At 36.3% G+C, this 25,484-nt stretch overlaps 1 protein-coding gene across 1 annotated transcript; it reads right to left on the bottom strand.

Moving 5' to 3' along the window:
• Window positions 1-199: 199 nt before the first annotated feature.
• LOC147873409 (ras-related protein Rab-37-like) lies at window positions 200-25,468 on the bottom strand. The gene is made up of 3 exons (XM_087351099.1): window positions 25,192-25,468; window positions 5,737-5,845; window positions 200-4,414 (listed from the first exon to the last, which is right to left on the bottom strand). Exons 1-3 carry the CDS (start codon window positions 25,246-25,248, stop codon window positions 4,407-4,409), a joined length of 174 nt encoding a protein of 57 aa, XP_087207225.1. The 5' UTR covers window positions 25,249-25,468; the 3' UTR covers window positions 200-4,406.
• Between the last annotated feature and the right edge of the window lie 16 nt (window positions 25,469-25,484).

Below are 25,484 nucleotides of genomic sequence, written 5' to 3'. Positions count from 1 at the left end.
GTAACCATAACTTGAGCTGAAAAGAAACAGGAAAAGGTTCATATGAGAAGCAGTTGATAAAACTGTAGTGAGAGGGGAAAAAAGTAGCATATACTAGATGCAACTTGGTGTAACTTCTTTAGAGGTTATCATTCTACACTATGCCAACACTTTTACATATTACAGAAATTAACAATATGTAAAATGAAACTGGCATAAGTATTTAGATTAATTCATTCCTATTTTATCCAATTACAGATGTCTCTTAATAATAACTTATAAGATACACATATCTAAGTTGTATTTTCTCAAACTAAGTCTCTTACCATATCAATACTGTACAATGTATTGTTGTTCTCAGTACTAGATCTGTAATAACTTACATACTAAAACATTTTCTTCAACTGTCTTGATCAAAATTTATTTATATATGTTGTAGTTTTTATGTACAAATTCTTAAAACACTTTGTACAACCACTCTATATGCTTTTAACAACATATAACACAGCAACAATTTTTTTTTAATTTCACATTTTATAACATTTATGTTAATGATTTACATACACACAAGACATCTGTCTGTATTACATACCTTTGTGAGACTATTTGTATTACAACACAGATATGCTGGGCATTGTCCACTGCCTGCAGTGTAGGTCCCTATACATAATTCTACACACACAGATACAGTTCTTGCCAGTGTAATGATAACCAATCACGTGAAGGTAATAGTAGAACCAGCTCCCAAAACATCATGCATAATGTGCCAAATATAACTTGGGCAATGGACAACCCCCAAGATGGTTGTAGTGTAATGAATCAATCATTTAAATTTTTTGAGAATCATTATTTGAGTTCTCATTGTTTTACATCTGTTATGCATTATGTCAACAACACAATGCAGTGTTTCCCAACATCGGTACTCATAATTGTTGTCACTAAGGCTGAAGAAAGATTTGTTTTGTGGCTCTGAAGTACTAGCAAGTTGTAAACTTTCAATAAATAGTAAAAGAAGAATAAAAAGTGAAATATACAGATTACTTCCAGACATTTAAACCAAAAAGTGATTAGCAAAGACTGGGAATTTTTAGATCGCTGACTTGCCTGATGACTGTTTAGCTCATCTTTGACCTTCAATGTCTGCATTGAATAACAACACAAAATTATTAGTGTATTTTTGTCATTCATTGTTATATGAACAATAAACTGAGAAAAAGTAAAACAATTATCATTTCAGTTTAGATAATGCATTTAAATTGATTACATTAACTTTTTGTGGCTTAATAACCACGTAAATCACTTTCCTTATATATGTAATTCAACACTTGGCCACAAAGGGTATTAAAAGATTATGTTGATTCCCAGGATAAATAATATTATCTTTAGCACTTTTAGTCCACTGAGTTGGTATAAAAATGCATGTGTCTTATTTTATAAATAAATCACTAAATTTACTGTTTTATTAATTTTAAGTGGACCTGCATTTGAACAAAAATATCTCTTATCAGTGTTGTATTCTAAGAACTATATAAAATCATGCATTCAAACAAAACTGTTTACACTTGAAAAGGCACTTAGTGCCAAATGCATTTTGACCTCAAGAGGTCATCATCAGTGGCAAACAAATAAACTTATATTAAATCATACAATTCATAAGACGATGGTTTGTTATAAAGCGTAACTTTTCAAGTGTAAACACTTTTGTTTGAATGCATGATTTAGTATATCAGTACACTGCAGGGTATTCAAATTTTTAAGATTCTAAGAACTGATGGTAACTTAAATACTGTACCATAACTTCAAATTATAGTTGTTACATATTGCTGTACGAAGTAAATCTTTAGTTTTAATACAGATGTGAGCCATTTAAAACCATTTCTGCTTAATGCTATAAATTGTAGTCAAATTCATTATCTCCTTCCTTGCCTCATGTATTAAAATATATCATGTGGTGGTTTTCAGGATTGTCTTCATCTGAAGACGTTTCTCTGAAATGTTGGTAAGCACCTAGAAGACATGCCATCACAGTCCAGAATTACATAATCTGAACTCTCATTGCAATGAAATCTCAACTTTCATATTAAAATGTGAGAACCTCACATAAAATATAGTGCTTAAAGAATATTTAACCCTTTGTTAACTTCATTAAAGCACCAAGTATGATGTTATCGACCAATTTTTAATTTCTGGGCTTTTGCATTTTAGATATTCCTATTTTTGTTACATTAGAAGGGGCAGGGCCCTTTTAATTTTGCTACACTTGTAAGAGGAACAATGGGTGAAATTAACTGGTCTGACAATGCAAGGCTATATCAAATTTGAATGACACTGTAATCTTTATGAGGAAGACACTTACGCTTCTGCTTTTGATACACATTCCTTTCAATCTCAATGTATATCTGAACTGCTCCATAAAGTTACTTACTACCCATTTTATAACAGAATTTCCGCAGGACAGCTAGTCTTCTCCAAAACAATTCGATGGTTTTTCTGCCACTGATGGGTCATGTTCATTAACTCATTGTGTGCAACATCAGCCTAATACATAGGTATGTCATAGGATTTGAGACTTTCGCGGCGAGTACAATCGATAAAATCTTCTCAGGCAATCAGCAGCGTTAACTTGTTTACTACGGTAACCAGTTAATGTGGCTGATTTCCCGAAAAGATTTTATTGACATAGGTATGTGTATACGATGCTGGAGAGGCATGCAGCATAACACAGCTCTTCTGTGAGATGTCTTACCCTGAGTTGGTAACCTCCGGTCTTTTTAGTGTAAAATGATAAGATCTGAGAGATATAATCCATACGAGGATACACATTTTTGCAAAATTTACTTCTGAGTGTTCCCAGTTTTTACACAATTTAACCCCTTGTTGAACTATTTAAATTGAAGCTGATGCTATTTGACCAGCTGATATAAATCAGCATTAAGAATTATATTTTGGTATGAAATGCTGCAAGGGATGCATTCATTCATGTTCTATTGAAAAGGTTAATATTTTTAATGACTCTATTAAAAGTTTATTAGGAGGTAAGTACATTCTACTGCTGGTTAAGCAAAAATTGAACAATTGTTTATTTGACAACAAATATTTTTGCCTCTCCTAAAAATTGCATTTTTGGATATTCACAACTTTACCTTTGGGTCAACAATATCCATTGCAGTGTTTGAGTCCTAGACCATAATAATTAAGTGTATTAATTAGAAGTACTCGCAATACCGAACATAGTAGTTGTAAGATAAGAAAATTCTTGTCCAGTGTAAGATTTGATGTTTTCACAGCGGTGAGTATGAAGATTTCTGTCTTATGGGTTGTTACGCTGTGTAGTCTGGTCGATGTTTACAAACGTTTCAGAGGTCATACTGCATCCGTCATCAGGGTGATTCACACAGCGCAACAACCCAGATGACAGAAATCTTCTTGTCCAGTGTTTATAATTTTTGCCAACTTCAGCATTGTCTTCCTATGGTGAAGTATGTACATTAACTAGTATCAAAATGACACAATATCATCATCCAGAAATGAAATTTCCTGCATTATTAAAAATAATTATCAAAATGTTTTTTTCTGTCCACAAATTTAAATATAATATTTACACACCTGAAAACTGCAAAGACAGATTATTTGTGTTTAAATATACTGACTGATACAATAGTTTTAATGTGTATGTAAATGTTGTTTGGTCTCTTACCCTGCAAAATACTTTTTTTTTTCCAAATGACTTATAGCTAAGTACTGAATGCCCGTGGTTATGGGCCAAATTACGTAAATCACTTCTGTGTTATTAATTACCAGTATGATGAGGGTAAGATTTTTTGGTCGATTCTTAAGTGATTCTCAGTGAATATCATCCGTTAAGTTAAATGTTTAACAAAAAATATAAAATAGGCAAGGAATATCCTACAACTTAGTATTATGTATTGTAAAATTTGCTTATGATATGTGTGAATAAATAGCTTATGATTATAAATGTATAATTAACTAATAAAATGTCTTTCCAAAAATAGAATTTTACCAACAAAATGTCATCAGGCCAAATAAGACCATGCAGTTTTTTAAATCAGAATCCTTTCTTTAAATCTCTTTAATACTCCAGGTTTCAGATCACTCGCCACTGCAAAATTTATAGACATATTTTAAAATCAATCCATCATTTGTTTATGAAGCATGGAAATATATATATTTGAGACTCTGTATTCTCTAAAACAGTAATCAGCGTCTGTTTACATGATTTGTACACCAGATGGCTACAAACTGCACTCTTCAAAGCAAATGTTAATTCTCAGATAATATATTACCAACATTTCCATCTCCCGACGTTCATGTATTACAGGGCGGACAAGAGCCATGTTGTGACTGTTCTTTCACGTAATCCTGAACATTGAATTTTGATTCATCGGAATTTCCACTTTTTCTGGATTTTAACTCCCTGTAAAAAAGAAATGGCATCAATATATAGCAACACAGAACCAAAACAGAACTGTTACTTGAAATATCCTATTATAGTAAATGTTATATCCAGGATCAAGGAGGATAATGATACTTTTGTAATCTGATATTTGTCATCTTCGAACTTTGTTTGTTTCAACGAGTCCTTCAGCCATTTTTTCAGCATTTCTTATTCTTAAAATTAGACTTCAAATGAAATTTCATTCTCACCAAAAAACAACACAAAAAAAAAACAAGATTTCCCCCTTGGAGAGTTTAAACCTGAGAGATTCCCACTTCACCCTACAAAGTCACGAAGAAAGAAGTTTACAAAAGTAACATTCACAACAAAGAACAGTCTTTACAATTGAGGACTTTCTGAGAACAATTACAAAAGCCAAAAATTAAACTCTCTATAAAATTATGTAAAACCTTTCAACATTGGAACCATCGAAAGTTTCGAAATATTTTTAATTTAATTCTCGGATCTCACCAAGCCATGCTCGGATATTGTCATATAACAACAGTAAGGCTAGAAAGGAAAACATTAAACATCATCTATATATTAACCACACCTTAGACTTTTGCACGAGTGCGCGTGCGTGCGTTTTCTACTTATGGACGACGCTGTCAGAAACACAGAATGTATGGCATCGAGTATTAGGATCGCTGATGAATAATGACTGTAAAGGATACGGAAGGAAGCGGTTGATGCCTAACTCGGCATTTAACTGAAGGGACTGAAGGAAGTAACACAAAACGTCAGTGAAAATATCTGCTTCGCCATGACCTCCCGAATTCGAAGCGGTAATGCTAACCTTGACACACATGTGTATCTTGGTAATTATGCCTTCTAAATAAATCATTTTTGCACCATCGATTAGTAATTTACGAAAATTGTAACACTGATTTAAATTTATCTGAAATACACGGACTCCAGAAGAGGCAGTAGAGTATTTCGAATTTGGGCAGCAACTGGAACTTTCTTCATTCTTTGACTGTGCCCGGTGAGCTGTTATTAGCGACAAGCCTATTTCTGTATAGGTTTGAGGTTTTCTCGGCGGTGAGTCCGAAGATGACTGACTCATCGCCCTGATGATGGAGGCAGCAGGGACCTATATATATATATACACGCACGCACGCACAAATATTTGTTGAAAAATCTCATGGGAAGAGGTGACGTGGAAGAACAACACGCAGTTTTTCGCTAAAACAACATAAAAATATATCATAGGAAAACAATTTTGGTGGTGTTCCATTTAACATGAAACGTAACTTGGGAGTTCAGAAGTTACAGGAGCAGAAATCTCTCTTTCCTCTTACCGTGTGCATCTCTGTAGTAAGCGTGTGTAACACTTCTAAAGCGCTCTTGGCCTGCTGTGTCCCAGATCTGAAGTTTCACTTTTGATTGGTCCACTGTCACCACTTTGTTCTGAAAAGTAGACACGTTTACAAGCAACATAATCGTACACTGTGTCAACCAAATTATTTGCTAATTGCAATTAACATCTACCAATTTCATAAGGCGGAAAATCACACATCTGATTTGACAAAAATAATAGTACAGGGTCTACAGGTAACTAGGCTGCAGTAATATCCGTATGTCACTTTCCGGTATATATACTGGATACGTATCTAATGCATATTTTGTTAAAAACAGCAAAATAATTCTGTGTCAAACGTTCACATACATATTTCATGCATACAATTTTATTTTCCATTTCGAGCACTTCTGGGACACAAATATGACCCCAGCCGAAATACGTAACTGCTGTCAATTGGAAATCAGAGCGTAAATGACACAAGTAATGGTGACAGAGCACAAATTTTCATCCGCTATCAGCTAGAAGGTAAAGTCGTCATGTGTCTATGCTCAGTGGAAATTATTCCTAAGACAGGCCTATTTATGACAGTCATGACCTTTATCATTTTCTTTCCTGCATTTAAAATTGACGTCCACAGAATTCTACACAAATTTCTTTTATATATATATATATATATACGAGGTGCGATCGGAAAGTTTAAAGACTGCGCGTATAAAAACCCGTACACTTATCTCAGGTATTAAATTCATCCATCACCCTCGAAGTAGTTCCCCTGGGAGTGGACACAACGATTCCAGCGCCGCTGCCAAGCCTGGAAGCATCCCTGGAAATCTTTCTTTGTCAGCCTGTCAAGCACCATCTGCGATTCTGCCTGAATCTCTTCTATCGTCTCAAATCTCCTTCCCTTCAGCTGAATTTTCATCTTTGGGAAGAGGAAGAAGTCACACGGAGCTTAGAAAGGAAGTTGGGGTCGGTTCTTGCAAGATCTTTGAGCTCCTGACAAACGAGAAGTCGATTCTGCTTCTGGTCCTCAGACAGGAGCCTTGGTACAAACTTGGCTGCGATGCGTCGCATGTGGAGTTCTTCCTTTAGAATCAGCTGACAGGTCCCATAACCTATCCCAACAATGTCGCACAAGTAGTTGATGGTACGACGTCGATCTTCGTGAAAGGCCTGCCGAATCTTCGTAACATTTTCGGGCGTTGTGCTCGAAGATGGTCGTCCAGAACGCTCGTCATCATCGACAGAGGTTCGGCCATTTTTAAAACGTGAATGCCACACAAAAGTTTGTGCACGACCCATTGCGGACTCCCCAAATGCTTGCTTTAGCATTTCATAGGTTTCCATAGCCGTTTTGGCGAGTCTTTAGAAAAATTTGATTTGTTCATGAAAATCCGCCATTCCGAAATCGCAGGAGGGTCGGTGTAATGCACTACCAAAACGCCCGTAACTAAGAAACAAATTCTAATTCGATGATGCCGGCTGGCACACTGATTCACTATAAATGTAGGCCGCACCCCCTAGCGGCAGAAGCTCGTGCTACATCCGGTTCGCCCTCTATTGACACAGTCTGGAAACTTTCCGATCGCACCTCGTATGTATGCGTCTGTGTGTTCGTGCGTGCGTGCGTGCGTTGATGCCCTTCATCCACCTATCTTCTCCTCCCTGCTGGTATCATCTCCAGCACTTGTTTCGGCCATCTGTCTGCCATTCTCTGGACACTTCTGTACCACAATAACTGTTTTGTATTTATATCATCCAAGCATTTTAAGCCATTCTTTGAATAATGCATCCTCCTAATTACCCTATTTTCGTTCCTTAGTCTCTTTTTTTTCCATACAGCCAATCCTTTGTTGTCATTAATTCTAAATGCTAAGATATTTTACAAAAATTACATTAACCCTTTCAAGTCCAAACTTGTCTAAATAATATTTATGATTCCAGTCCGTACCTCAAAGAAAACACACCTCTTCACCATTACAATAATCACCTTAACACTGTTTAAGAAAATAAATCTATTTACAGTAACAATCAGATCCAAAAATTCAAAAGCAAGAATTATTATTGTTGAAGCAGTTGGGGACATTTGCTTACCATTATACTTTAATGTGGTAAGCATAAATCAACTGCACTTGATCGCCATATAAAATAGTGATTTAATCGTTAATAAGTCTTTATATTCAGCTTGTACTGGTTGGATAGTTAAATGACATATCAACTGAGAAGTGTATTTATTTAACATCGATAATGTAAATGAAAGTGGAAGAAGTGCTGATTGAAAGATGTGAAAATTAATTCCGTGAATCTCTCAGTAATAAAAACCCTTACACAGATTCGACCATATTTGAAAGTGCAGTGCTGTAAATGAAGCCTTTCCTTTAAATAACATATCACTTCTAGTTAAACCCTTTTATTCAAAGCTTGTTCACTAGAATTCATGGTTGGAGAGACATAACCATCCGCTGCTAGTGACACGTCAGCGCCATTTACTTACAGTCACTGCACTAAAGGTGTAGGTAGCACAGCCATGAACAGGCCATTTTGTCTGGAAGGCGTCGACTGCAGCGTACAGTTTAATACTAGCTTCAACACCTCAAACTCACTTCATTAACGACTGTTTTCGATACGAATTAAAGTGTTAATTGCGATTCATATTAAATATTACATATTTTACTGCCCTAACTAATTGAAAGTTTTGTTGAAAACAACTTAACTCCTTTCAGAAAAAAAGAGAAAGATTTTCTTGTGCTCGTCATTTAAGTGTAAAATTCTAAAAGCGGGTTATTTTACGACAAACGAAATCGCAGAATTTAAATATTACACGCTAATGACTAGGCATAACATTTGACAACAAACCAATTTCCTACTTGAAATTGTTCTTATAAGAACAATTGATTAAAACAAAATAATAAGTGGTTCTGACACAGTAAGTATTTAAGAAAGACAAAATTAGCAATACTTTCTAGTCAGTTCTTCCTCAGATACGTTATAAGCAAAAACTACTGGAAAAAATCACTGATATTTTAAAACCTATGGTTCATAAAGCCTGTCGGTAAGAGGGGAGTTGATTTTCAAAATATTCCATAATTTTCTGTTTTAAAAAATAGTGAACACGGTACGTATTTGCAACGTAAATGTGTATTTGTATTAAATTAGGTACGAAGATACTGCCCTGAATGTCAGCCCGATACAAAATATATCTTATATTTTTACGATTCAAACATAATGCTTGTTTTCTTATTTCGGGAAACATTTCTAATCGTCTTTTCAAAAGCATGAATGCACTTGTTGCATCGGTTCTGCATGGCCTCACTTGTTTTACTACGTATCTTTTACACAAAGTTTCATGTCCATTTTAAGCACAATATGTTTTCCCTGCATGCCTTACCGCAGGGCTACAGGACAGCAGTGGCCAAATTCAACAGATTCCTATTATAGGATTTGAGACTTTCGCGGCGATTACAATCAATAAAATCTTCTTGGGCAATCAGCCGCGTTAACTGGTTACCGTAGTAAACCGACGTTTCGGGAACAAAATCTGTCCCCATCTTCAGGGTTCTGATGTGACTGGATCCTCGGAAGTCGCCAGGCGATCCAGTCACATCAGAACACTGAAGAGTTTGTTTCCAAAACGTCGGTTTACTACGTTAACCAGTTAACGCGGCTGATTTCCTGTTAAGATTTTATACATTTCTATTATCTTTTATTAATCATGTATCTACAAAACAGTAAAAGATAAACAGAACGTTATCTATAATTTTTTTAAAAAAACTTTAAACTTACAAGCATACGAAACAGTTCGAATGTTTTTTTCATATTAATGAGAGTTTCTTTCGTGAACAAGGCATGTTGACTCAAACAGCAGAATTAGTTAATGAACAAAAACAAATAAGCTGATTAATAAACTTGAATAAGTTTTCAGAACATCCAATTTAATTATTATACAAATTCTTATACAAAACATTCTAAGAAACTTTTAAACTTCTTTTAATTCTCTTAACATAAAAGACTCGCCATTATTACCGGATTTTTTACTTTGTTCATCCTCTAGTATTCTGAATTGGGCACTGCGTTCCGAACGCTGAATATGTTTCCGTCCACTGATGAAAATGTTGGAGTAACCTACTCATATGGGTCCGTTAGAAAGCACTAACCTCAATCCCCAGAAATTAAAAGAGATTAGTCTCAGCTACTAAACAGCGTCGTTAAATAAACTATAAATATATATAAATACTTTAACAAGTCTATAAATTCAGTAACACTAATTATAATGTGGCATCGTCGAAATGCTTTAGAATTGAGACAGATTCATTGTTTTCACCAAGTGTACATTATTTAGGTATACCAAAAGACATTATTATTAACAAACCTCACAATTAACCCAGAAAAAATATCCGAAATTGTTATCCGAATTGAAGTAACAGTCTCTCGACTTCTCTTTTTCAATTGTAGGCACTAGAGACGAAAAAGTGCGTTATGACAATGAACATCACGTAACATCAGATTTTGTCAGCGATCAGACAGGAGGAGCTCAAATTAAAAACAGAACGAAAAAGCCTGGCAAAGGCTACAGTTGTAAGATATGTATCATTAATCTGTTTTAAGTGCCGGAAATGCATTTCTTCTTAAGTCAGAAACGTTTCTTTGCAGCGAATCCTATCATTTTTATGGTAATCTTAATTTTACGGCAGTAAAGACATATAAAATGAAAGAAATATAAAATTCCTACGTCTTTTAAAAAAATCTTTCTCACTCACAATTTAATGGTGCCTTTGAATTAAATATAAATGAAGTTTCAAAGTGTCATTAGTGCGGAATGCTGAATAAAAGCCACTAGTCTAAAAATAACAAAACACAAGAGAGTAACCAACAATGACCTGATTAAATTATTTGTCGTGCGTCGCTTAAATTGTCGTAATTTTATCTATACTTCCCACAATTCAAACCGATTAAACACTTTTTGCATCAGTGACAATAATTCTATTACATTTATTCAATAAAACATGCCCCTCCCCAATAAAATACAAATCATCAACAAAGAGTGCTTGAATGCTTCTATTTTATGTCATCCTAAACTCCCCTACATTAATTAATTATATGCTATGATACTGTAAAATCCGAAATTCCATGACAGATAAAACAACATTATTTAACTGAACCCTGTTCCAAGCCACACTACAACTCACAACGTCGGTATTAGATATGTCTACTGTTAATGACCACGACGTTTAAGAATTTGTCTCTATTCCCTTCTTCATGGCATTATAGGACCATGGATCTCAGTGGTCTATTTGTCCGCCCAGAATTCAGTACTCAAACACCTTCTGGTCCGATCTCAATTACTTGCACTACTATATTAAATAAAAATGACCTAATGGTATACGAAAACATGCGAGGATAATGCAAATTAATCAACAAACGGCGAGAACAGAGCCAATTTCCAAAAGGTCCCATACATTAAATAGACAATATCAGTGTCAAAATTAATTCTGGTACAATGAATTGAAAAATGTACAAATCTTAAGAGAATCAAATCTTACTGCAATATGATTTGGATTATTCCCAGTGTCTATCTCGGCCGACCCAATAGCCTCTTTCCACAAGATATTTCCAAGAAAAACTTTACATGCATCCATTGTTTCCATTTCCATATTACATATCCGGCATACTGCACTAAGTTTGAAAGAGTACGAAAACACGCACATAATCGCCCATAATTTTCTTAAATAAGTACTTAAATTTATGTTATATTCCTGTATTTTCTTGAAAGTTATTATTATATACTTCTAAACTGCATCTTTTTCTCGGAATAAACACTTAGAAATATGGGTAAAAATTTAAAGACAATCTTATGAGTTTTACTTAGTCTTTTGAAACGTAAACAGGAGATAACCGAATTTAAAAAAAACTAAAGCTATCAATACACTGAATACGGATGTTTTCTGGGTTGTAGTGCCTTGTAGTGTGGTAAACGTTTACCAAAGTTTCAGAGGGCGATAACTTCTATCAGAAAACACGGCGCAACAAGCCAGAAGACAGCCATCTTCATATTCGCCGTCGTAAGAACCTGAAATATCAGTGTCACTATTTCCTTCTTAATTTTATCATAAACTCAGTTATAGTAATATTAATTTAAAGTTACTAAAATCCTGGTATCAACGATCTTTGCTCTTATTTATTTTGGCCGACACTGACTCTGGAGCTAATCTTTCTTCCGTACTTAACCAATGCTATCAGGTTCCAAATTTGTTCCGTTACAGAGGACGAGCCTCAGACCTTCTCCATATAAAAACAGGTAGCGGTAAGAGTCCAGAAAACCTGCCCAATGAAGCTGTTCCGCACCACATCCGGACTCCGTAATTACACATGAAACTTTACTAATTATTCAACGGATATTACCTCTTCATCTCTTGTTTGATTAAATATGTCCATGTCCATTACAGGAGTAATAAATATACCATTGTAATTACCGTGTTATATTGTTGATACATATTACGTAAATGGCATACTGATAGGCCTCAAAACAAAGACGGGGGTGGGGGGCAGGAGAACTCCCCTCCATTATGTAGCTTCGTCCATAACATGTCAGTAGTCAGTGTGAGTATGAGAGGAGTAGGGTAATCTTTATTAATGCAACGTCAATGGTATGGAGTTAAACGTGAACACTTTCAGAGCCGCGTAAAATTATTTGCCTCAGCCTTCTGACCACATCATCCGGTATGCCCTGGTATTACACCGGCAAAATTTCTATTGAGCGTTTAAATTTTTTGTTTTGTTTTGTTTTATATCCTTCGAACTTTAATTTCGGCATCCTTCTTCAAATATAGTGGCATCCAAAGGGGTTTAAATGAAGTGGGAGACAACCCAGGGCCTCGCATTATACACATTCCAATGCCTGAGGTGTCTGATACCAAAGGTTATCTCGACTCCCGTCTACGGGTGATATATTATATTAAAAGACTTTTATTTATATTATTTCCATATAAGCACCTACTGTCAGTGCCATATCAAGCGGTCTACTGGCTGGATTAAGAAATCAGCATTAAGAGATGTAGGATTTGAGGTTCCCACGGCGGTAAATCTGAAGATGGCTGTCTTCTGGGTTGTAGTCTGGCATAAGTTTACCGACGTTTCAGAGGTCCTTATTGCCACCAGAGACTTATCGCCCTGATGATGGACACGGTGCAATAACCCAGAAGACAGGCAGTATTACGAAAGTTTCGACCATAATCTCGAAAATAAAATAAACTAACCCGTCAATATCACGAATAACAGTCAACTCAAGAGTGAAGGAGAGCCAGCTTCAGCAAGCGAACAATGTCCGGCATATCATTTAACGGATGCATGCAGTATTTCCATGTGCGTTATTTCTAAATCATTGCCTCTGCTAGCTTTTAAGTGTTCCCGATAACAAACGGGTGCAAATGATTATTCATGTTTCTGCCATCAATGTGAAGTTGTTTTTATTTTAAAGTCCTGAATTAATTGAAATATGTTCCAAAAGCAATTTTAATTGTTTTGTGTTTCGGGCGACTGCCGTGGGAATTACCACAAATTACGTTTTACTTCGGTACCGTACGACCTATTTTAACTATTCCCAAAAGGGGATTCTATATTTTTATAATGACTATCGTTTTAGTATAGAATGTAAACATTCATATTTAATTTCGCTTGATAGGCATAGCTCATCGGACTAAGAATCGGTCCACAGCAAAAAATCTGTCTCCATGTACAACATACAAAAGACGTAAGTACACAACCCATGCCCAAGTGTATTCGAACACGCTATTATATCTCAAGAACGTGGATAACCTTACACCGAGAATGTCGAGTTATTCATTTTCATTTTCTTCGCTTTTGCACACTCTCGGAAGCTAATGAATGACAAATATAATTCTCACATGCACACTTCTAATCCCACTAGGACCAAGGTCTTTATTTAGGTCTACTGGTAAAGGCCTTGTAAAGGGCTGATCCCCTACCTAAGAAGGTCTACGAAGTGTTCAGCAGGCTCAGTGTCAAATTTATTTCAGAGTGTAGAAACAAAAACAAAAATCTTAGTTATCGCGGCTACTTTGGAAGACGCGGGAACCTGGAGAATCCCCGCGTGGAAAATCCCCCAGCCAGAACTCGAAACCATGCGCAGAATCCCCAGGAGGACGTCAAGACACCCGTCCAAGCAGAAGTCATTGATACTAGACAACTCTGACATATTAAGAGATTTGATTTCACGGTATCTATTTCTTTGATGTTCTTATGTTTGCAACAATTTAAGAATTATTGATTGTATCAAGCCCACAGTACTTTAACAAAGGGGGTTTAGCGAGCAGTTTACAGTACCGTGTTTCAAGGATCAGTTATTGTATTGCTATTGATTGATTGTAAGTGGGCGGGTAATTTACAAAGATCCCAATGACAGTGTATACATTGTCTTTTCTTTCTTTGTTAATACGAGGGTGAAACTTCACAAAGGTCAATAATTCAATTCAATTCTATATTTTAATATACTGATTCAACAGCTACAGCGGCCAATTACAGAGCCAGAACCGACTGCGTAATCTTTCTGATTAAATTTCTATACACTTTCAAAGTTGTAAAATCCTTTTAGAATCACTCTGTATAACAAACACTTTACAACAAACAAAGTATAATGGACAATATTACTGACGCAAAAGTGTTAACTTTAAAATATGCTTATGTACAGCCAAATGTTAAGTATGTCGACATCTTAACACACAGTATTTGCAGCTGATTCCCATCTAGCAGAGAGACAAATGTTACATGATAAACCAACACTAAATGAAGGGAGTCTCTAAAATTCGAAGGACTACGAATGCAAAAGTTTCGAGAAAGGAAGGGGATAATTAATATCCACCGTAAACCTTTATAACAAAAATAATTCTGTCAAAACATTTAGTGTCGACCTTGGAATAATTCAATGGTAAAACTAAGAAGATAATATAAAATGAAGGTCACTTAACACCTGCAAAGAGACAAAAGCTTAACGAAACGGTTCATTTGAAGAGCAGCGGCATAGGTTTAACATTTCAACCCCTCAGAATATAAATACACATACACAAAGACCAGAAAAGATCATAGCACGTCATTTGTTTAGACCAGGGGTCGGCAAACATTTTTTCTAAAGGGCCAAATAGTAAATATTTTAGGCTCCGCGGGCCAAGAGGCAAACTCGAGGATATTTATATATGTAAGCCTACTTATGTAACAAGAAAAAACCAAGTTTTAAAGAATTTATTGAACATAATGTAACGTAATAATAATAAGTACACTACAATTGTTTGAAATACAGCTCTACTAATGACAAGAATGGAATTGCCTGTTTATGAGATAACATTTCACCAAACTGAAGTTTAAATTCAGTACTCCCTATCATCAAAATTGATTGTAAATGTTCATCCGTTAATGCTGACCTGTATTGGGATTTTACAAATTTCATCTTTGAAAATGTCTTTTCACACAGGCAGGTGGTGCCAAATACAGATATAAATCCCCGAGCATATGATCTTAATTGACCGTATTCATCGCTTGGAAGACATTTATAGAATTCTGTTAGATTCTTCTCTTGAAATTTGCTTTTTAGCATGTGATCACACTGCAGATTAATCACTTTCAATTGAAGGTTAAGTGGAAGCTTCTCAGTTGTACAGTCAAGTGGATTTTGAAATATGAAAATGTCTTCTGCACTTGCATCAAGATCCGAAAAACGCTGCTTGAACTATAGTTTGAGTTCAGAAAATATATCCGCTGCAAATTTGTGCGGGAATGGAGATTTCACTTCTTTTAATTTTGACAGCATGGGAAATGCACAAAGCGGTTTGAAATTTCAAAGAATTTAAATATTGTAAAATCCGTTCTTTGCTCGCGGGCCGTACAAAAAGAGGCGGCGGGCCGAATTTGGCCCGCGGGCCGTAGTTTACAGACCCCTGGTTTAGACAGCTGGTGGATCTTCGCATTACGACATCCGTCTAACTGCTCAGGAGCACATCAGCAAACGTCTGACCAAATAACAGTTGATTTTCAAATAGTTCATGTATAATTTACATATTTTTAAATTTGTTCGTGGCTTATTTAAAGACACTGCATCATATTCCCATATGTTCTATACAATAATGCGTATGAGATTTTTGAACGGTAGTGAATTGTGGGGAGGGATGTGGAAGGAAGCTGTCACCCCGGCATTCACTTCAGCGGACTGAATTAACACAGAACTTTCTTCCTATGCATTGACCGAGATTAGAACTAGATATCTCTCGACTTTTTTGTCTCTGTGACAAAACTGCTAGATTAGGTTTAGTTTATAGGCCTAATTTCACAAATGTGTCACATATAAGATCATAATCCTACATGTTACAGTATCTGGAGTGCTCAATATAATATCTCCACTAAAATATTATGTAATCAAATAACAGAGGTAAAAGGGGTGTTTTACGATTTGACAAAAATTCACAATGTGTATAAAATGTTTACCAGTATAAATATGAAATATGTACAGGTAAGTTGCCACTTGTGAGAGAATGTCTTTTTTACTCAAACATAAAGATACTTTTCTTTCCTTTTATCCATTTAATGCACTGGAGATAATAATGGATATACAGATTTTTTTTTACAACCTGGTCATCTATTGAATTTAATCACGGTAGAACTGTTACAGAAATTACATTAACATCATCGTTAAGTACACATTTTGACTGCTGTGGAATCGTTTTTCGGGTTCAAAATTATTTCTGTATTAAAAGCAGGTTTACGCAAAGCAATATCAGTATTTAATACTACGTATTACGTTTTAATTTGAATAACAATTTTTTTTAAAATTTTGCTTGTTCTTTATTTTTCATGATCTTGTGCATAGTATGCTTGGCCTTTGGTAGGCTGACGTACACAATGTGTACATTTGTGTAATGTTTATAGGCGTTTCGTTTATTGAACCAATGCAGCGACAGTGATTCATACAGGACCAGAAGCGTAAGTGTTAAAGTGTTTCATGTAAAACGACTTCCTTTCCGTGACATTAATACGGTTATCACTAGATATATGACGTTTAGATTTCTTTTTGAAAATATACGCCATACGGTGGACTATAACAGGGCCTGCAGTGGCCGCGCGGTCAGAGGCGTGGGCCTTGTGCCGCTTGGTCGCTGGGACTGTGGGTTCAAATCCCACTCAAGCCATATAATGTTTGTCCGCGTTTTTCTCTGTTGTGCTGTCCTGTGTACAGGTAGAGGGCTTGCGACGGGCCGATCCCTCGTCCAAGGAGTCCTACCGAATATCTATAGATAAAGCTAACGAAGAGTTGGGACCCGCAGTGCTCAGGCACTTGAAGAACGGGTCGTTACCAGTATCCCCAGTATCTATTAAATTCACAAATCCAAATAAAACAATTCTATTATATCTTTACGGTATACATAGCGTGGGCTTAGAAGGAAAATCCGTTAATTTCAAAGACCATGTTCCTAAGATAATTAACTCATATGAAAAATATAGAACTTGAAAAAAATGAGGATTTAACAGTGACTATTACACGGGTGAGTTGGTGGATATTGTCTGTGCCTCTTACACGAAATTTTGAACTTGATTGTCAGTATAACTCTTTTTTCGCGAGGATTTCTTGCAAGCCGATAACTTACAGTGTATCACTGAAAATTTTTAATCTGTAAATAAAAATTTAAAACAAGTGTCAACTTTTTGACTTTGGCATTCATTTAAATGGACCAGTTTACTTTAAGCCTTTAAAGCCAAGTGGTAACTGTAAGTACCATCAGCTTTAACACTAAATCCGCACTTAGTATTTAGGGGTTGTATGATTTTTATTGTAAACTGAGATTTCTTCCCTGAACAGCATTAAACAGTTGGTCTCTGTAATGGTGGCGTATTTTCTTTGTTTCACGGGCTGAATTCTTAAATATTACTTTGACGAACTTACGCTTTAAAAGGTTAAAATCCTAATTCCTCATATAATTCGCATAAGAAAGAGATGGCTATAGATAGAATAGCAGTTGGCAATGAAAAATATAAATTTTGAACTCTTCAGTCACACAATAACTTGGTGAAACAAATAAACATTGATGTGACGATAAGAGAAATACCTACATATCTTGGTTTGGAAACCGAATTTGAACGATTAGCTGCTGGCCTCACGTTCACATGCCTAAGCAGAGGTGAACGATCATCCAACCAGATACAGAGTGACGTGTGGTCAGCACGACGAACCCCCAGTCATTGCTAGTACATAACTTGCTAGTGGTCGCATAAATACTCTCATAGATGAAACGTTACGATATCAGAAAATATCAATTTTCATGTGCCATTAGACATTCACCCTATAAATTTGTTCAGGAGAGCAAAGTCAGATGCCTGCTGTAATGGCTGAAGTTTCTTGGAATTTTACCTGAAAATGCAGTGGCTGAATACCATATGTTAACGGGATGATGCGTTGTCAGTCGCTGTCCCAGACTGAACCCGAAAAACGGTGAAATGTGTAAACTGCATCGTCCTTAGTACAGAACCCACTACCACAATACGACAAATTTCAAACTAAAATTCGATAAGGTAAAGTAATGTATTTCCGAATCCTGTAGACCCACGAGCTGCTACCTATACATTTTGGCCTACTTTGTATGATTCCAAAACAAGGATTGTCGCTTTCAGGAAACGACGTGTCCTGTTTAAAAAAAATACATAACCAAAACAAAAAATGTTGTTTGTTATATCTACAACTCTGAGTCTGGATGCACAGAAAACTCCACACAGGTGACAAAATGCACGAGAAAGAAGTAAAGAAACCCCATCAGGCAGCCCTAGACCTGGAGGCGAATAATGCACCTATAACCAGGAACGGAGAAGCTATATTTGGAACAACAGAGAGGAACCAAGACAGGGAGCGGAGCGTATTACATAACGAGAGGCCTTATGACGAAGTTCCACTACTGGAATGACAATTAAATCAAGGAGGTTTCGATGGACTGGGCATATGGCTCCAAGAGAAACACAAGAAATGTGTGAATGATTTTCGCACAAAACTCTTTCTCAAACATGTGTTGAGAAAATGCAAGTTGAAGATGTGGTTTGTTTGCGCCGTGTAGTCTGGTAGAAGTGCAGACACGCGTTAGAGGTATTTGCTGTCTCCATCATCAGAGTCATCACCTAAATGGTGGAGGAAAGAAGCACCTCCGAAACGTCAGTAAATTCTACCAGCGTACACGGCGCATCATCCCAGAAATCGGCCAACTTCATACTCGCCGTCGTGAAAACAAAAATGTCAAAATGCAAGTTACTCAACGTTTGGAAAGGACGCCATTGCCAATTTCATTTCAGTAATGTCAAATACGGCCTACATGTAACAGTGAAAGTGGGTCATTCGGAAGAAAACGGACAGTTTCGCAATCCATACCACACGAAGTATGCATTTGAAAAATAAATTAATGTCACCTGTTTACGTATTATTCATTCACTAGTGAATTCTTCACACGCTGTCCTGTTATTTTTCAGGTAATTCAAGGTCGCACTCGGCCAGCAGAACGTGTTTTCATATCCCTGCCGTTTGGCAATAAGTCTTTCCACGTAAACCCATATTTTAATCACGGAGGCAAAGCTCTCATCCTAAGTTAATTCCTGATTTTTCTCATTCTCTCACTGCTAAATCCGAAAAAACTTAAAATTGCAAATTTACTGTAAAGTAAGAAGCATTATAAATCTGGCAACAAGTGGGTTCGACGCGGATAGTAAAGCAATACAAATAGATATAAAACGAGGAAAAGGGACTACTTACATTCCAAAATGTCACTGAAGGATGCGCAGAAAAGTGTTAGCCACAATCCTTAGGGAAGAAGTGGTGTGAGTGTCTAATTCACCTGTCACAGAAAGACTTGGTGACGTATTATGCCAAATCAATAAATTTATTTAAAAAACAGACATCATCACTACCTACATACAACAACGTCGCCTTAAATAAATAAAACAGTAACCATCAAAACCACGGAGAAAATAGTTTGCTCGTAATCTATGTGAATTTACTGATATCGGTAAATTATATGCAGACCCAGTAACGGAACATCAGCGGATCAGCCACATCTCAGCTCGGAATTTCAGCGTCCTGTCGTGCTGTTAGCAGAATTCGGTCAAATGATACCGTAGCACAGGAATAGTAACTACTCGTTCTAATGTTGTAGGACATGCTAAAACAGAATTAGAGTAGGGTTCCCAAATTATTCTCCACTAATGACACTGGGTGCTTACGTGTGTGCGTGTGTATAATATTAATACTATAGGTGTTGGAAGTTGTACAAACGAGGTCACTAAATCCTTCAGATCTTATCATAAATCTTTATTAGGAAACATTTTCCCCGCTGGAGTACTATTTCATAACCACAGACGTTAAAAATAAACAGCATAATGTAAATTGACTGGAGGTAATTAGCAATTGATCTAATTCAGTTTATCGACAGTTAAGAGATTCGACTGAAATCGCATTCTTTGTTTTTATATCTTACGTATTTTGGAATACTGGCTGCTCTGGCATTCAGTAACATTGCAATTTGTCCATAAAATATATTTATAATTTTCGTATGATTCTCAGAACAAACTGCCGTTAATTCCCCAAATAATATTAACAAAACTGATATTTTTTTATTTTCTGTATCTGTAACAACTTGGCTGTTTAACCAAATCCGCGATACAGTATCTTTCTCGAAAGTTTGACACTTACTCAGTTGACAAATATTTTTTGTTCGGAATGCATTACCGTCTACGTAGGACTACCCGATTCTTGTAGTGAGGGGTTTCAGGCCCCACAGCCAATATGTAAGCTGTAATCTTGAGGACTATCCCTTGTCGGCTATCTAACACTGCATTTCAACACAGTGTTAGAACTAAATCCTTGAAAATCTCAATGCCACTCGTAGTTTAATGAAGTTAACCATACACAACAAAAAGTCAAGAAACTGAAGCAACAATTTCTTATAACTAACAACTTACTATAGGCCCATTCAGCACAACTGAAATTTTAACTTATGCTGACAAAACAGTGCATGTGCAAATAACGTCCACAAATATGTTCAAGCGATTTGTTTTGTGAATTTGAGAGTATAACACAGCAAAGAGACACCCGTTTTTATATATTGTTTCCTACGCAAATGCAATCAGTTTTTATTATTTGATAACTCTAAACATCATGTGATTGCATTTATACTTTTACCGTGTATTTTATTTCAATCAACAGCAACAATAAATATATTTCCCAATATTTCATTTAGTAGGTCTGTATTCATAAAATATATATATATATATATATATATATATATATATATATATATATTTGCATGCAAGAACTAACAGATTGTATCCATTTTTACAATCTGTACCGAGCACGAAAATCTCATAGCGTGAGTGCAGTTTATTGGAGCAAAACCGGTAGACCGATCACACCCGGAATTTCGTGACCTCTTTGGCTGTGGCTGATACAGAAAACATGGCAGAGACTCTTCCTCTCGAACTCCTGGCAATTCACTGGCATACACAACAGACAACACGCTCATATGAATGTAAAGAATCAAGTACACATACTTAATTACTGTTATATGACTCAAGGCTACAAGTGTTACAAAGAGATAGTATATTGTTCTTCAGTCGTTAGTTATGAAGGACACTATTACAGTATTTATCATATAGAAAACAGTAGGTCCTCTCCACCACTTGCTCTGCACCGATACAACAAACGACCACAAATCCCACGTCCGAAACTTCTTGACTTAGATAAAAGTTAGTTAAAAATGTTCATGTATAGATAAAACGCTAAGCTGTAGGGTTCAACTTCTGCGCACACAAGGTCGTGCGTTTTCTTACAGCGATGTATTTTAGTACAACTTAAACGCTTAAATATTTTCAAAGATAAGCTCAAAGCGTCCTTAAGACGTATTACTTCAATTTATAATCCATAATTTACCAAATATCTCATATCAGCAAATGAAGTTACGTACTAACTAAAAATATTAATGGTTCGTATTTTCACCATTCTGTCAGATACTAATAATATTCTGATTGTCTCGGGAAAATTCTGTACAAAATGTCACACTAGCTACAGAATAAGCTCAGTATCGCTTGTATTCAGTCGTACACAGAACTGTCGAATATTGCAATCATGGGTGATCTAGTACCAGGGAGAGAGTACAATTTTACCTTACGGAGAACTTATACCGTGCTATTTAAATAAAAAAATGTCAATAACTTTTGTATAAGATATAAGCTTTCATGACGACAGAATGAAATTAAAATACTTCAATGTACTTTTGGACTATGCCCTATACGACAGTACAACATGCGAATGCTTTTCTCGGAGCTCCATGAACGTTATGTTAAGTCCTCCTTTACTGGTGATTTTCAAGCATTTCCTTATATTACGTATTGGTCGATGGTATGCGGTACAGCAGTCAAACCACGACAAATGCACCCCCCCCCCCTCTCTCACTTTCTCTCAAGGAAAATCAATATCCGCCACGAAGACATTTTATACTAACCGAGATGCATTAGTTATCAGTTATACGAAACTCGTTTCATGGCGAACAGTGTCCATTGCTAGGGTTCCAAGATTCTGATTACATCTGGAAATGTTACGAATTGACGCAGAAGTCTGAAGCACACTCCTTGTACAGACATGCGACAGAAGCAGCGGTCGCTTAGCAACCTGAAAGAGAGCATTTACGTCATCGCAAAGAATTGAAATTAAGGCGTTTTTGTTGCATGGGGGTAGAAACAGAAGAACGACTCGCGTATGACGTAAATCAAAACGTACTAAGGAAAGAAAGTTGGTAGAGGAAGACTGCCGTTTAGGATGACAATGCCATAGAAAAATACGCAAGACCGTGGATCCCTACCACTTCCATCCTCTTTCTCTAACACCTCACAGTTTGTTTCGAAGATAAATTTCCTGTTATAATATTAGGGAAATTGTTGGCAGGATGTGTGCGTGTTTTGACCCCGTTACATATATTTCTATCCTTCAACTCTCCGACAGACAAAACATTTAGACACATTAAGAACTGCTTTTTTTCAGACATACAATTTTAGCCGACTATCTTGATTTTTGTTTACAAAAATCAGAACTTGTATTCAATTCACTTTCTTGTGCGTATTCCATTTTCGATGCAGATTACCAATTCATATGACACCTGCCACTGAAAATAACTTAATTTCCTTATTTATTTATTTATTTATTGTGGTTTATTCAATGACGGCGTAACGTTCGTCTGGTATTGGTGCAAAGCCTGACAGATTCTTCGAAAAATACCCAACTCTCACTTAATATCTCCTATCTTCTCGAAATTTATCGGCGTGCTATAGGTGCGTGTAGCCTCCACCGTCAGGGCCGCGTAAACTCTTCAGACCTGAAGATAGAGAGAGTATGTTTCTCCGAAACGTTTGTATCTAACTAAGAGCCCACATGCAGCTTAAACCCACAAAAACATAATCATCACGACTGTGACCATTTATTTCAATATGGTTGTTGGTTAAATTTCTCAATGAATTTGGAACTGGCCAGCTGCCAGGAAAGTTTGGATATAAATCCGTTCAATCGAACATTTAGACGAATGTTTGCGAGCGACTATTGGCTTCCTATAGCAGTCAGTCTTGGGCATGATTTATTAAGATTTGAAAAGCTTTTGCATGCAGTGCATGGAAGCCACGGCCATGACATTCTGACCTTTCGCAAAGGTCACTTCATTGAACCATAAAAGTGTCTTAAAAGCATTACTTTACTGCACGCTCATTCTTTTGGCGTTGTGGTCCCTACTGAATCAGGGTTATTCTGACCAAAAGAGTACATGCTAGTTGAATTCACTATGATTTGTATAAATTCTATTAACTTCGCTTTAAGTGTTAATGACGTGCTTAAAAGTTCCAGTCACAATTATGTATTTTGAAAACAGTTATTTCAGTGGCAAAGATGCGATAAAGTAGAATACTGTTTGACTTGTTCCTTATACTATTTATTTGTATCTATATATGACATCATAAATCAGTATGCCGTTTGCTGCATAAATTTATATCTGTTCCTACTGCGCATAACTATACCTGTTTTGGACTATATCTTTCTGTGTCTGTCCAAGTCTATCTGCTCTCTGTTGTTTCCACGTGAGCCCGTCAACGCTTATGTCACGTGTGACAGTGAATGATTTTCTTACTTAGGACGCTCTTGCGCTGAAAGGCTTTCGACTTGTGCCATTTTTGCATTGAGTTAGTAATTGTGTTATGCCTGTCATACGCTCCTGTCTATCCCACATCTGTCCGTGGACGGATACCCGCCCGACGAACAGACCTGCTGACGTCTAGCTATTTCTGAGTATACGTGCCATATATGTATAAGGGACTACCAATGCTACAGAATTTTTTATTTGTATCAGTACATTTACATGTGTTTTTGTTGCGATGTTACAAATTCAGGAAGACAATCGCCAAATCTGTTATTATCTAAATGAAGTGGCAGTCAACATTTTATCGCGTGCCATAGGTTTGGCATCACTGGTTTACGTTAATGGCCTATTCGACTCTTTATCTTTCGTTCTTGAATTGATCCCTTCTCTGGAAGGACCTACCCTGTTCCTACGTCGTATTTACTAATCAAGTATCTTTCAAGGGATTATATCTGTACTCTGTCCTATTTTAAAACAGGCCTGACATGTAAGTTCAAATTGTGAAATTATTTCCAACCTGTATACTGTAATCAGTTTTTCCCTGTACTCCTTCGTTTTTCCTCTTCTCCAAAAGGTGAAAACTACAGAGCATCTTAATCCACTTCTTTTGGGTCAAGATGGTTCAATGGTATACATCTACAATCACAACTGTGTATTATCAAAAGATTTCCATGCTTTTGTGAATCATATCACTCATGGTTCGAAATCAATCATTAAATCTTTGTACATTTCTTTGTTCCTGCCTTAGCATAATTGCGAAGTACAAAAAAGTCGAATAGTTCGATTATTCTAATTTTACATTCTTCATTGCCCTTCATTTTTAATACTTATGATCACACTGATTATAGCTCAGCAATAATGTAGAGGTACTATTATAACCTGTCGTAGATTTACGGCATGTAAAAGAACCTTTCGAGCATGATACAAGATGTTTCGTAAACAAAATTCAACGGCCATTTCTCACCCAAAAGCCTCCTGATTAACTGCTAGATTGCTCTGGCAGTCAAATCAGCTGTGAGTAGAAATTGTGCACAGTTAGTGGGCTGGTCACTCACTACTTCATGCACAACCAAAACCAAGAAACCTACAAAAAGGAGGCGGCGAAAACCCACAACAGGGTTGTAGTGCCGAGAAACAACAAAACTATTGTAACCACAAAGAATGGTATTATGAAGACACATGCCTGAAGTTGCCCACAGCACAATAAATTACATAAACTAACTTCGGATACACACGTTCTTAAATCTTACCTTTACGTAGGACCAATGGCTGCCAAGAAGACGTGACCGCCCTTCTCCCGCGTTCATGGGTAATATGTTCTGTTCTGCTTTAATACGCACCTGGCAATATTCGTCACATCCATCTGTTTGAGAGGATAGATTCTCGTTTTCGGATCACATTACACAGAATGAGAATTTAAACCTTCTCAATAAACACTACAGCACGACCAGACTCGAAAAATATTTGATCACCAAATGCGATAAAACCGTAAAACAGTGCTACCACACACTATTGTTCTCGTATCGATATACTATCGATCTTT

This window comes from Zootermopsis nevadensis, unplaced genomic scaffold (assembly GCF_977971745.1).
Source record: "Zootermopsis nevadensis isolate Lab colony 2312 unplaced genomic scaffold, Znev_1.0 Znev_ptg000018l, whole genome shotgun sequence".
NCBI lineage: Eukaryota > Metazoa > Arthropoda > Insecta > Blattodea > Termopsidae > Zootermopsis > Zootermopsis nevadensis.
Note: the sequence above shows the minus strand (reverse complement) of the source record. Positions and strands in the feature narration are given on the sequence as shown.

Coding starts and splice junctions, on each gene's coding strand:
- LOC147873409 (XM_087351099.1), bottom strand. CDS start 25,248: ATGAACGCGGGAGAAGGGCGGTCACGTCTTCTTGGCAGCCATTGGTCC. Junction 5,846..25,191: donor GCCATTGGTCCTACGTAAAG/GTAAGATTTAAG, acceptor TCTACTTTTCAG/AACAAAGTGGTGACAGTGGA.